Genomic DNA, 11,006 nt, shown 5'->3' with positions numbered 1-11,006 from the left:
CCTGAAGGTAAACGGCCAGGAGGCCGACCTGGAGGGCAAGAAGGCCGCAGCACCAAAGGCTGGGTTCCCATGCCCTGCCTGCCTAAGCCTGACCCTCTTTCATGGCAGAGAAGGGGCACAGGGGCGCATCTTCCCCTACACAGTCATCCTTCCTCAGGTGCCCTGGGACGATCTCCGCTACCTTTTTGGTGAAATCATGTATGGCGGCCACATCACAGATGATTGGGACCGTCGGCTGTGCAGGACCTACCTGGCCGAATACATCCGAACGGAGATGCTGGAGGGAGACGTCCTGCTGGCCCCCGGCTTTCAGATCCCCCCCAACCTGGACTACAAGGTAAGGTGACAAGTTAAACAGGCGCTTAATGTAATGAAGGTTCGTGCCTCCCAGTGAGAGCCTGGCAGCACAAATGGAGTATCCATAACTGAGCAAGAACCCAGGCAACCAAACTAAGAGGATGAGAAATGTGTCTCACTTAGAAGAAGCACAAGGCTAATACAAACAACTTTTTTTTTTTTTTTTTTTTTTTGAGATGGAGTCTCGCTCTGTCGCCCAGGCTGGAGTGCAGTGGCCGGATCTCAGCTCACTGCAAGCTCCGCCTCCCGGGTTCACGCCATTCTCCTGCCTCAGCCTCCCCAGTAGCTGGGACTACAGGCGCTGGCCACCGCGCCCGGCTAGTGTTTTGTATTTTTAGTAGAGACGGGGTTTCACCTTGTTAGTCAGGATGGTCTCGATCTCCTGACCTCGTGATCCGCCCGCCTTGGCCTCCCAAAGTGCTGGGATTACAGGCTTGAGCCACCGTGCCCGGCCACTTTTTTTTTTTAATTTAAAAAACAGAAATGCAGCCTCAGGGAAGGGGGATGGAATTTTCCTTTATGTTGCTGGGAGCACAGGGGGCAGCCCACAAAGGGGGCTGGGAAACAAGTGGGATCCGTACAGAGAGCAAGACGTGGGTGGAACGTTCTGGCAAGGAACGCTTAACGAACAGGACATGGGTTTCAGCCTGCACAGCTTTGCGTCTGCTTACAAACTGCCCTCTTTTTTAGGGTTACCACGAATACATCGATGAGAACCTGCCCCCCGAGAGTCCCTACCTATACGGCCTGCACCCCAACGCAGAGATTGGCTTTCTGACGGTCACCTCAGAGAAGCTGTTCCGCACTGTCCTGGAAATGCAGCCCAAAGAGACGGACTCAGGGGCAGGCACAGGAGTGTCCCGCGAGGAGAAGGCAGGATCTTTAAAACCGCTACCAAGCAAGAGGAAGGGGGAGGATCTAGAACCGGGGCCCGGGTGCCAGGAACTGGCGGCAGTACAGGGGAACTTGCTGGTGAGGTACACCCTGCCCCAGCCTCGGGCTTGGGTATCAGAAACGCTGGGGTGGGACCCACAGGCTGGTCGGCAGGTCCTCAGGCATGGCAGCTGCAGGCTTCGTTCGGGTGAGGGCATGGGCCCAGACAAAAGGGATCCTCAGGGGTGTGGATGCGGCTCCGAGAGCACCCCAGCCCTCCGCCCTGCAGTCTTCCAGCTTCCCCAGCTGAGTGCCAGGGAAGATACCGGCCATTCCCCGCCCTGGCCCGGCCAGCACAACAGCAGTAGCAGCTTGTGCAGGGCAGCCGGATGAGCAGGAAGGTGCTCCAGAGCAGCTCAGGGGCCACGACGGCAGGTCCTGCTGCTCACAGTATTAGATAGAGCTCAGGGATGTCAGTGCTCTGAACAAATTCTCACTTGTCTGGGGAGCTCTGTGCGGCCTCCTGGGTACCTCCCCCGTTTGTTTTTTTTTTTTTTTTTTTTTTTTGAGACGGAGTTTTGCTCTCGTTGCCTAGGCTGGAGTACAATGGCGCGATCTCGGTTCACTGCAACCTCCGCCTCCCGGGTTCAAGCGATTCTCCTGGCTCAGCCTCCCAAGTAGCTAGGATTACAGGCACACGCCACCACGCCTGGCTAATTTTGTATTTGTGATAGAGACAGGATTTCACCATGTTGGCCAGGCTGGTCTTGAACTCCTGATCTCAGGTGACCAACCCTCCTTGGCCTCCCAAAGTGCTGGGATTACAGGTATGAGCCACTGCACTTGGCCTGTACTTCTTAATAGAATGTGGAAAAGCTCTATTATGTATTCGCCAAGCACTAGGCTTCCCAGTAGACTGAATTCTCTATGTGAAACCCTTCTTAGTCTAATGATTGACATTAGAAACTAACTGATAGATGGTGTGTAGGTGACCACTGCACTGTGTGGGCCACTCCTTAACAGGATGTGCAGGGTGTGACCGGCATGGTCCCTACAGAAAGCCCAAGTAAAGGACAAAGTTGCAATCCCTCAACCACTGGCTAAATTTGACCAGAGGCCGGTGCATGGGAATAAATGTCTGAGGCACTGGGCCAGGTGACCTGAGGCACCCACGGCCGCAGCTGCAGGGCCTTGTAGTGAGATCAGAACATTCAGAGCTGCTGGCCAAGGCTCCCTCCCCTGGTCAAGGGTGTGGCTGCACCCACGACCCTGCGTTTCTGGCCACCCCACTTGCCTCCCCCCTCCCCTCCAGGAGTCGGGGTTGGGAACATTCGGGGCAGGCTCCCTGACCCTGCAGCAGGTGGGGCGTGCTCCTCGCAGTGACGGGCTATCTGGGGACTGGCTTCCAGGTGAAGGCCGTGCTGGACGACATCCTGGAGAAGATTCCGGAGACTTTCAACATGACTGAGATCATGGCAAAGGCAGCGGAAAAGACCCCCTACGTGGTAGTCGCCTTTCAAGAATGTGAAAGAATGAACATCTTGACCAACGAAATGCGCCGTTCACTGAAGGAGCTGAACCTAGGGCTGAAGGTAAAGATGGGTCAGCCAGGCCCCAAGGACGTGGCTGGATGGCGAAACCAGCAGAAAACCAGGCCTCTGGCAACCCAGGCCTAGCACGGGCCCCGGGATCAGCATGGTACTGCTCCCTCTCCAGAGTTCTGGCCGTTCCAGAACAAGCCCCAAGGAGCTCATCTAGACAGTTCCTGAGCAGGAAGCGCTTGCGCGGCCCTGATGCAGGGTATCTCGAGAGGCGCAGCACAAAACCACACTGTGTTGACAACTCGTGACGTGCACTGGGGCTGGAACTCTCCCGGGCCCCAACCCAGGGCTCCGTCTGTGTGTCTCCTAGGGAGAACTGACCATCACGACCGACATGGAAGATCTGTCCACGGCTCTCTTCTATGACACCGTGCCTGATACATGGGTGGCCCGGGCCTACCCCTCCATGATGGGCCTGGCGGCCTGGTACGCAGACCTGCTGCTCCGCATCAGGGTGAGTGCCGTTTTCTCTGAGAGGCTTCCTAAGACTCAGGGACTGAGTGCCCAGGGCTCGGCACACCCCACACCCTAGAGCCTGCAGGAGCATGGCCAGGAGGCTCCTGGGGGCCTGTCCTCCATCAGACCAGGGCCAGAAGGGCCTAGCCCACACCCCACCCATCCCCTCCCACGCCCTGACAGTGCAGCCACTTCCTCCCAAAGGAGGAAAACAAGCCAGGCCACAGAGAGCAGCTTCCATCAGCTCTTCCTCGAGCGACCCTCAAAGGGTAAGCTGCCCGCTGTAAGGAGCGAGGCAGTGAAGGCAAGAGCCTCTCTGGGCTCCTAAATTATCCACAAACGGGTAGCCATTCCCTTCCTGACCCTTCTCTACCTGTTCCCTTGTTTAAAATGGAGCAGATAACAGCTGGACGTGGTGCCTCATGCCTGTAATCCCAGTACTTTGGGAGATCAAGGCAGGGGGATCACTTGAGACCAGGAGTTCGAGACCAGCCTGGCCAACATGGCGAAACCCCGTCTCTACTAAAAATACAAAAATAAGCCAAGCATGATGGCCTGCACCTGTAATCTCAGCTACTTAGGAGGCTGAGGCAGAAGAATCGCTCGAACCCAGGAGGTGGAGGTTGTGGTGAGCCAAGATTGTGCCACTGCACTCCAGCCTGGGTGACAGAGCGAACTCCGTCTCAAAAAAAAAAAAAAAAAAAAAAAACAGGCAGACACCAAAGTTGCGTCACGGCAGGTGGCTGGGCTCCATGGCCCCTACTCTGTCCAGCACTTCTAGCTTGCTGAGTAGCCCATGGAAGGTTCTGGCATGAACCCTGCTCAGAACGGCCAAGGCCCTGTCGTTCCCATGTCATCCTGTGCCCTCTCCTCTCAGTGGCTCGTGTGTCCTTGCAGGAACTCGAGGCCTGGACAACAGACTTTGCCCTGCCCACCACCGTGTGGCTGGCTGGCTTCTTCAACCCCCAGTCGTTCCTCACGGCCATCATGCAGTCCATGGCCAGAAAGAACGAGTGGCCCCTGGACAAGATGTGTCTGTCTGTGGAGGTGACCAAGAAAAACCGAGAGGACATGACCGCTCCCCCCCGAGAGGGCTCCTATGTGTATGGACTCTTCATGGAAGGTAAGGAGGGTTCTGTCTGCAGAAGCTTCCAGAGCCAGTGCTACTTGCCAAGACAAGATAAAACTAGCTCTTGGCAAAGACAGGCTGTTCAAGAGCTGTGGGGACAGGCAGGAGAGAGGTGCTCTCAGGGGGCATCAGCCTGCAGGTCAGAGCCACACTGACCCTAGAGAGGGTTGAGAGGATTCAGGGAATGTGCAGCGGTCTGGAGGAGACCAAAAACGCCCCAGTCACTTGGTCTGTGTTTTAGTGAAAACAGCAGAGCTTGTGTGAGAGCGGCTCCGACCTGATGAGAAGCGCTGAAAAGCTCAGGCTTTCCCCGGCATGGAGCAGTGAGCCCAGGACCGAAGTGCGTTTTGTGGCTGCGCTGAGACTCCAGGGCAGGCCGGCTGGCCCAGTCCCACCCGATCCCCAGCTGCTGCGGCTCCTGGAGCACAGGGTTCAAGGGAAAAGAGGCTGGCGCACCTGTTAGAAATCTACCCCCACATCACCCCTATCCTGCTACACAGAAGAGGTCAGACAGGACGAGGCCGGCCCTCTCCTCAGCCCGCCTCTGAGTTGAGCAGCAATGCCACCACCACATGCCTGTCCCCTTCAACAGCTGACATCACCCTGTTACCTGTGGGGTGGCAGGGCTGGGCTGGCACTGGCTCAGGCGCCCCATTTCCTACACAACCAAGACGAGCTCTCCATGTTTATTCTGAGATTTCAGACAGGAAACAGAAACATCATTAAACAGGGCGAGTAGAAATAATAGTCTGGTTGAAGGCAAATAATATTTATATACATAGCTGTATGTACACATAGAGCAGACATCACACATAAAGAATCAGGGAACTTTAATTGTTAGCTGGAGTTATGATTTCCTGCCACTGACATTAAGGCTGACAGATGAGGCTCTGAAAACGCCACAGATTTAAACGGATGGAACCCGAGGGCTTTAGCTGAGCGGTTCCTTGTGCCCAGCGAGACGGGGTAGTTACAACATGCACGCCATCACCTACGAAGGCCTCTGCTTCCTGCTGTGGCACCTGGCCTGAAGCCTTTTGGGGTGGAGCCCATCTCTGCAAAGGGAGGACCCCTCCCTTACTTACTGGCAGCACACCCGGCCCTCAGCCATACTGTCCCCGCAGGGGCTCGCTGGGACACCCAGACCGGAGTCATCGCAGAAGCGCGGCTGAAGGAGCTGACCCCAGCCATGCCTGTCATCTTCATCAAGGCCATTCCTGTGGACCGCATGGAGACCAAGAACATCTATGAGTGTCCCGTGTACAAAACACGCATCCGCGGCCCCACCTACGTCTGGACTTTTAACCTGAAGACCAAGGAGAAGGCAGCGAAGTGGGTCCTGGCAGCCGTGGCGCTGCTGCTGCAGGTTTAGCTCACCCCCGCCTCACGGCCCACGCTCCCCGGGGCTGGACCACGACTCAGCCCTTCACCTGTGACTTATTATTTACAGGAACTGGTGGTTGCTTTTGTTCTCTTAAATAATCAAGGTGAACTAACCAGAGGGTGGAGGTTGGCATGGAAGAGGTGGGGCAGATTAAAACCAGTGGAGCCATTCAGTTGTGCCCATCTGACTCCATTCTGTACCTGATGGCCACCGTAGGGCCTGGCTCAGGCTTTGGGGAAAGGCCCCAATTCCCAGCAGCCAAAGGCAAGCATTCCAGGAAGCAAACCCTAAATCCTGACTTCCTGGGGGCGGGGGGGGGGGGTCAGTGGGGTTTGTTTTTAACACGAGCAGCATGTGGGGTGAAGGCTTGGCACTCACACCCTCCGGCCTGATGCTACATGCAAACCACCTGCCAATGAGGGGACAGGGCGTTACCCCGTAACAGAAGCTGCCGCCTCCACACAACGTCTCATCTGCCATTACTCCCCGCTCCCAAAAACAACAGGACCTTTTACAAGTAAGGAAACACACCCAAGCCCCCGCCCCCAGAGTCTAGAAGAACAAGCCGTTCCCACAAGCCAGCCCCGGACGTGTGGGGCTCTGCGGCTGTGCTGATGCAGGACACGGCAGTGAGGTGGCCAGGCTGGCTACGGCAGCAGGGTGCAGGCACAAGGGGAGAGGATTAACTAGCAACCTGGGGGATGAGGGGAGGCAGCTGTAAACGCCAGAAAAGATAGATCCCAGGGGGACCAAGACAGGGTCCTCAACATTTTTTTTTTTTTTTTGAGACAGAGTTTCACTCTTGTCGCCCAGGCTGGAATGCAATGATGCAATCTTGGCTCACTGCAACCTCCACCTCCTGGGCTCAAGCGATTCTCCTGCCTCAACCTCCCAAGTAGCTGGGACTACAGGCACCTACCACCACACCCAGCTAATTTTTGTATTTTTAGTAGAGACAGGGTTTCACCATGGTGGCCAGGCTGGTCTCAAACTCCTGACCTCAGGTGATTCACTGACCTTGGCCTCCCAAAGTGCTGGGATTACAAGTGTGAACTACTGCGCCCGGCCCTCGAAGTTTCTTAGGCTTCAAAGCAGGCTGGTGCAGCAGTTCACACCTCTAATCCCAGGATGGCGGGATTACTTGAGCCTGGGCAACATGGCAAAACCATCTCTGCCAAAAATACAAAAAATGAGCCGGGAATGTTGTATGTGCCTGTAGTCCCAGCTAGTCAGGAGGCTGAGGCAGGAGGGTCGCTTGAGCCCATGAGGTCAAGTATGCAGCAAGCCATGATCATGCTACTGCACTCCAGCCTGGGTGACAGAATAGACCCTGTCTCAAAAGGGTTGCAAACACACCCACTGGGAATGTCTAAGTTCAGCTTGATCATCAAGTTTTGCAAAAACATTTTTCCAAGTTTACTCACCTAAATCATGGGTTAAGAAGCATCTAGAAAATTCAAATTCTGAGGGTAATGATTCACAACAATCTCAGGGCCCAGTAGGGCTATCGGAGGGAGAAGAAAAACATCCCTCAAATCCTCCCTTCCTGGCACCCAAGGAAGGAATCCAGCCCCTTTGGGGCTGCAGAGGAGGCAGTTTCAGCCTCCCCCAGCCTGGCTGGGCCAATACCTCTGCTGGCCAGGAGGGGTCACTGCAGCCCTTCAGGTGACCAGGGGAGATAAAGCTGCCAGGGGCCACCAAGCAACTCACTTCAGTCCCTGGTAATAACCACAAAATGTGAAGTTTTTCCATTTTGCCTTTAAATCATGAAATAAGAGTAATCTATTCCACACATATATATCGTGGGTAGTTGACAAAATTATCTCTAAACTTTCCAAGAGATGATTAGCACTTAAGCTGCACTCCAGCGACAGAACACAGGGACTGGAGCACAACAGCCCCATGCACCTAGAACGCCGGGAGGACTGCGGCGGCGACCACCCGCTGTTCTCTGTTGCTCTGGTTGCTTTGCAGAGTTAGGGAGCCTTGGTCTGGGGAGCTCCTCGGGGAGAACCTGCCTAGGACAGCCTTGAAGGCCATTAGCCGAGACAGAGGGAGCAGCGGTGCGCTGCGGGAACAGCACTGCAGATGGCTTCAGCCGGGCTGTGGCACAATGATGTTTACTCTGGTCCCACAGAATCTGGAGGAATGCGAACTCTGTTTACCGAAAGCCACTCTCCAAACAGAAACCCACTGCCCCTGCACATTCCTTTGGCTCCTCTAGTCTAATTGTCCCACAAGACAGAGTAATGACTAGTTTGAAGGCAAACTGTTAACTGATGTGCTGCTGCCCAGGGCAGTGTGGCCAGGCCGCCACTCCATCTATCCCCAGCCACTCAAACTGCAGTTCTGCCTGGTGCGGGGACTGCAGCTGCCCTTGTCTAAGACCAGGTGAGCCCATGAACCAGACCCCATGAAGGGTGACAGTGACTGCTGCCAGCCCTCGGGAGGGAAAGGCAAGAAGCTACTTCTAGAGAGGCAAAGTACAGGGACTAAATCTAATCTCACTCCAGGAAAGGAAAGGCTGCCATGCCCTGCAGCCCAGGAAGCTTCTCTCTGTGCAAGGGTCAAGCACCTCAAGATAAAGAGATCAGGCAGTGAGGTTACGAAAGCTGCTCCTGGAGACACTGGGGGATGTGGAGAGCTGGCTTTATAAACACACATGATGTGGATTCAAAATCGCCTGCTACTAGGTGACACAAAAACGTTTTAAGTAGATCCAACACAAAGTTCATTCTTCAAAAAATAAATTGCTAGGGCAAAAACAATCACAAGGTATAGTCCTTAACTTCAAGTCAATCGAAAAAATTAATTTTAAGGCAACTGGAATTCTGAACACCATTTAGGTATTTGATGACACTAAGACATTCTTGGTAATTTTTGTTTTAGGAGTGACACTGGTGCTTTTTTGGTTAAGTATATATTTTGGGGGAAGATAACAGGATATGCACGTTATTTAGAAATACAGACACGTGTGCATATCAGAAGAAAGAAGCCAAAGTGGCTGCCTGAGGGGAGGGCAGGAAATGGCCGCGGTATTGTTTTACTCTCTACATTTGCACATATTATTCCAATAAAATTAAAAGTAATTAAAATAACTAGGAGAAGTTGCAAGATAAACTACATTTTTTAAAAATGAGATTTAGCCGAGAACTAAGGTGGCAGGCGCTAAGGGAGCCCATGCTGCACACATGAGACGCCAGCACTGGCGCATGCGCCGGCCACAGGGCCCTGGCTCCTCTTGGACTCCTCACCATCCCTCCCCACAAGCCACCATCCGAAGGCCCAACCATCCAAAGCAACAGAGCTACCCCCAACATCCAGACCCAAAGAGCAGGGGCCGCAGCGGCCTCGGGAGCCTGACCCCACGTGAAGTGCTGTCCAGGCCCGGAGGAATCCAGGACACAGAGGGCCACCCAGCAAAGACCCCACCTTTAACGGCAGCCACCCCCTGCCTGGACCTCTAGGCGTCAAGACAGTCCAGGGGTACCTCAGGTGACTGGGACCCTACTGGTGCCTCTGGTGAAGCGGCAGGCCCCTCCTGGGTGGGCAGAGAGGGTCCTGATACTCAACTTCCAGAGTCTAGAAGGGCGCATCTCTGTAACCGCAGCACAGGGATGTCAGCGAGGCGTCCAGGCAGCAGCCCGAGATCTGGCTCCACCGACGCCCCACCCTGCAGGCTGCAGCTAGCCAGGACAGCAAGCCAGAGCCACTCTCACGAGCAACCGTGCTCTCCTCCTCCCACGTCTACATCTCCTGCACCAGCATGATCAGCTTGGAGGGGCTCCATCTGCCTTTCTGCCCCCTCATCCCTGAGCCCTTGCCCCAGGGCCTCTTTAGGACCCCCTGGGAAGGGAGAGCAGAAGGCGTTGCCCACTGCCGACCCCAACACAGGCATCTTGAGACTTAGTGGAGTGGGTACCTGATGGAAAGTCAACAGACTGCCTAATTTAGCATTCTGCTTCTAACTTGGAGGACAGTTGCCACACCCCTGAAGATGCTGCTCTGTGTTTAACTGAGAAAGGGATCAGAGAGTCCTCCGGGAGCTCTGGTTGAGTCAGAACGACCACCTGCCCCACCTGTGAACTCCCGGGCAAACCGTGCTGAGACGATGCTAGAGACAGCACCTGTCTGTCCTCAGAAGAAGTTCTTGATCAGTGGAGTCACCATCTTCACCCACAGCTTCACCTGGCGACTCGGCTGCTCGAAGGTGGCAGAGGACACCACCCCTGACCTCAGGTAGAGCTGCTCTTGCTCCTGAGGAAGAGGGACAGACAGGAACAGTGAGGAGTCCCCTCCAGCACCGCACCACATGGCCGGCTGGCCCTAGCCCAGCCCCTCAGGCCAGCCTGGAAAACCCTGACTTCCCATGTCTGCCTGGCCCCGAGATTCCCAGGGCGCTCTGGTGGCAGGCAAGGCCAGGCCCTACAAGTTGCACTGTGAAACATTCCTCAGAAAAGCTAAGAAGCCGTGTTCCTGAAGACTTCTAAGGGCCGGGCACAGTGGCTCAAGCCTAGAATCCCAACACTTTTGGAGGCCGAGGCAGGAGGATCACTTGAGCTGAGGAGTTTGAGGCCACCCTGGGCAACACAGGGAACACATCGTCTGTATGAAAACATCTAAAACATTAGCTGGGTATGGTGGTGGGCGCCTGTAGTCCCAGCAGCTTGGGAGGCGGAGGCAGGCAATGGCTTCCGCCTAGGAGGTCAAAGCTGCAGTGAGCCGTGATGGTGCCGCTGCATTCCAGCCTGGGTGGCAAAGTGAGACCTTGTCTCAAAAACACAAACCAAAAGGCTTTTAAGACCAAGACATGTAAAGGACTCTTAAATTTCTTCAATTTACAGTTGAAGAAATATAACTGGTGGGAAAAATAGTTTAAATGTTCACCCTCACTAAATGAGGTAATGCAAATTAAAATGAGGTATTTTTTAAACGAGACAGTTTTTCTTCTATCAAACTGGCACAAAGCTGTTTTGTGATGTCATTATCCTCCACGCTGATGAATGCTTAGTGCTGAGGGAAAGGGGGACAAGTCGTCTTCTAGAGTGAGCTCTGGCAACAAGAATCAAGCATCTTAAAAAGCTCCCTTTACAAGAGTTTACCACAAGAAAATCACTATGCACTAAGATTTTTATATACAGATATTTATCATAATATTTATAACAGGGAAAAACTGGAAACCACCTAAATGTCCAACAGCCAACTT

General features: G+C 54.2%; 2 protein-coding genes across 36 annotated transcripts in view; one reads left to right on the top strand and one right to left on the bottom strand.

Moving 5' to 3' along the window:
* The window catches only part of DNAH17 (dynein axonemal heavy chain 17), a 171,464-nt gene extending 164,080 nt beyond the window's left edge, over positions 1 to 7,384 (top strand). The window contains exons 76-81 of the mRNA XM_045376584.3: positions 158 to 337; positions 1,048 to 1,230; positions 2,640 to 2,822; positions 3,142 to 3,285; positions 4,185 to 4,410; positions 5,541 to 7,384. Of these exons, the coding sequence (XP_045232519.2) occupies positions 158 to 337; positions 1,048 to 1,230; positions 2,640 to 2,822; positions 3,142 to 3,285; positions 4,185 to 4,410; positions 5,541 to 5,788 (1,164 nt within the window). The 3' untranslated portion in view covers positions 5,789 to 7,384. The remainder of the gene's footprint in view (positions 1 to 157; positions 338 to 1,047; positions 1,231 to 2,639; positions 2,823 to 3,141; positions 3,286 to 4,184; positions 4,411 to 5,540) is intronic.
* Positions 5,088 to 11,006, bottom strand: part of PGS1 (phosphatidylglycerophosphate synthase 1) — a 49,297-nt gene continuing 43,378 nt past the window's right edge. For 9 of the 35 annotated variants that reach the window (XR_010582048.2, XR_012426254.1, XR_010582049.2 and 6 more), the window contains 2 exons: positions 9,928 to 10,057; positions 5,088 to 5,633 (listed from right to left, as the gene is read on the bottom strand). Coding sequence is in view for 14 of the 35 variants with exons in the window: in XM_074020713.1 (XP_073876814.1) it covers positions 9,938 to 10,057 (120 nt within the window). In the remaining 21 variants the exon portion in view is untranslated. Of the gene's footprint in view, positions 5,723 to 9,874; positions 10,058 to 11,006 lie in introns of all 35 variants that reach the window. The other 26 variants (XR_012426265.1, XR_006693330.3, XR_012426259.1 and 23 more) reach the window with 7 other exon arrangements.

The sequence above is a fragment of the Macaca fascicularis genome, chromosome 16 (assembly GCF_037993035.2).
Source record: "Macaca fascicularis isolate 582-1 chromosome 16, T2T-MFA8v1.1".
Lineage (NCBI taxonomy): Eukaryota > Metazoa > Chordata > Mammalia > Primates > Cercopithecidae > Macaca > Macaca fascicularis.
The sequence above is the reverse complement of the archived record's forward strand: the minus strand, read 5'-3'. Positions and strand labels throughout refer to the sequence as shown.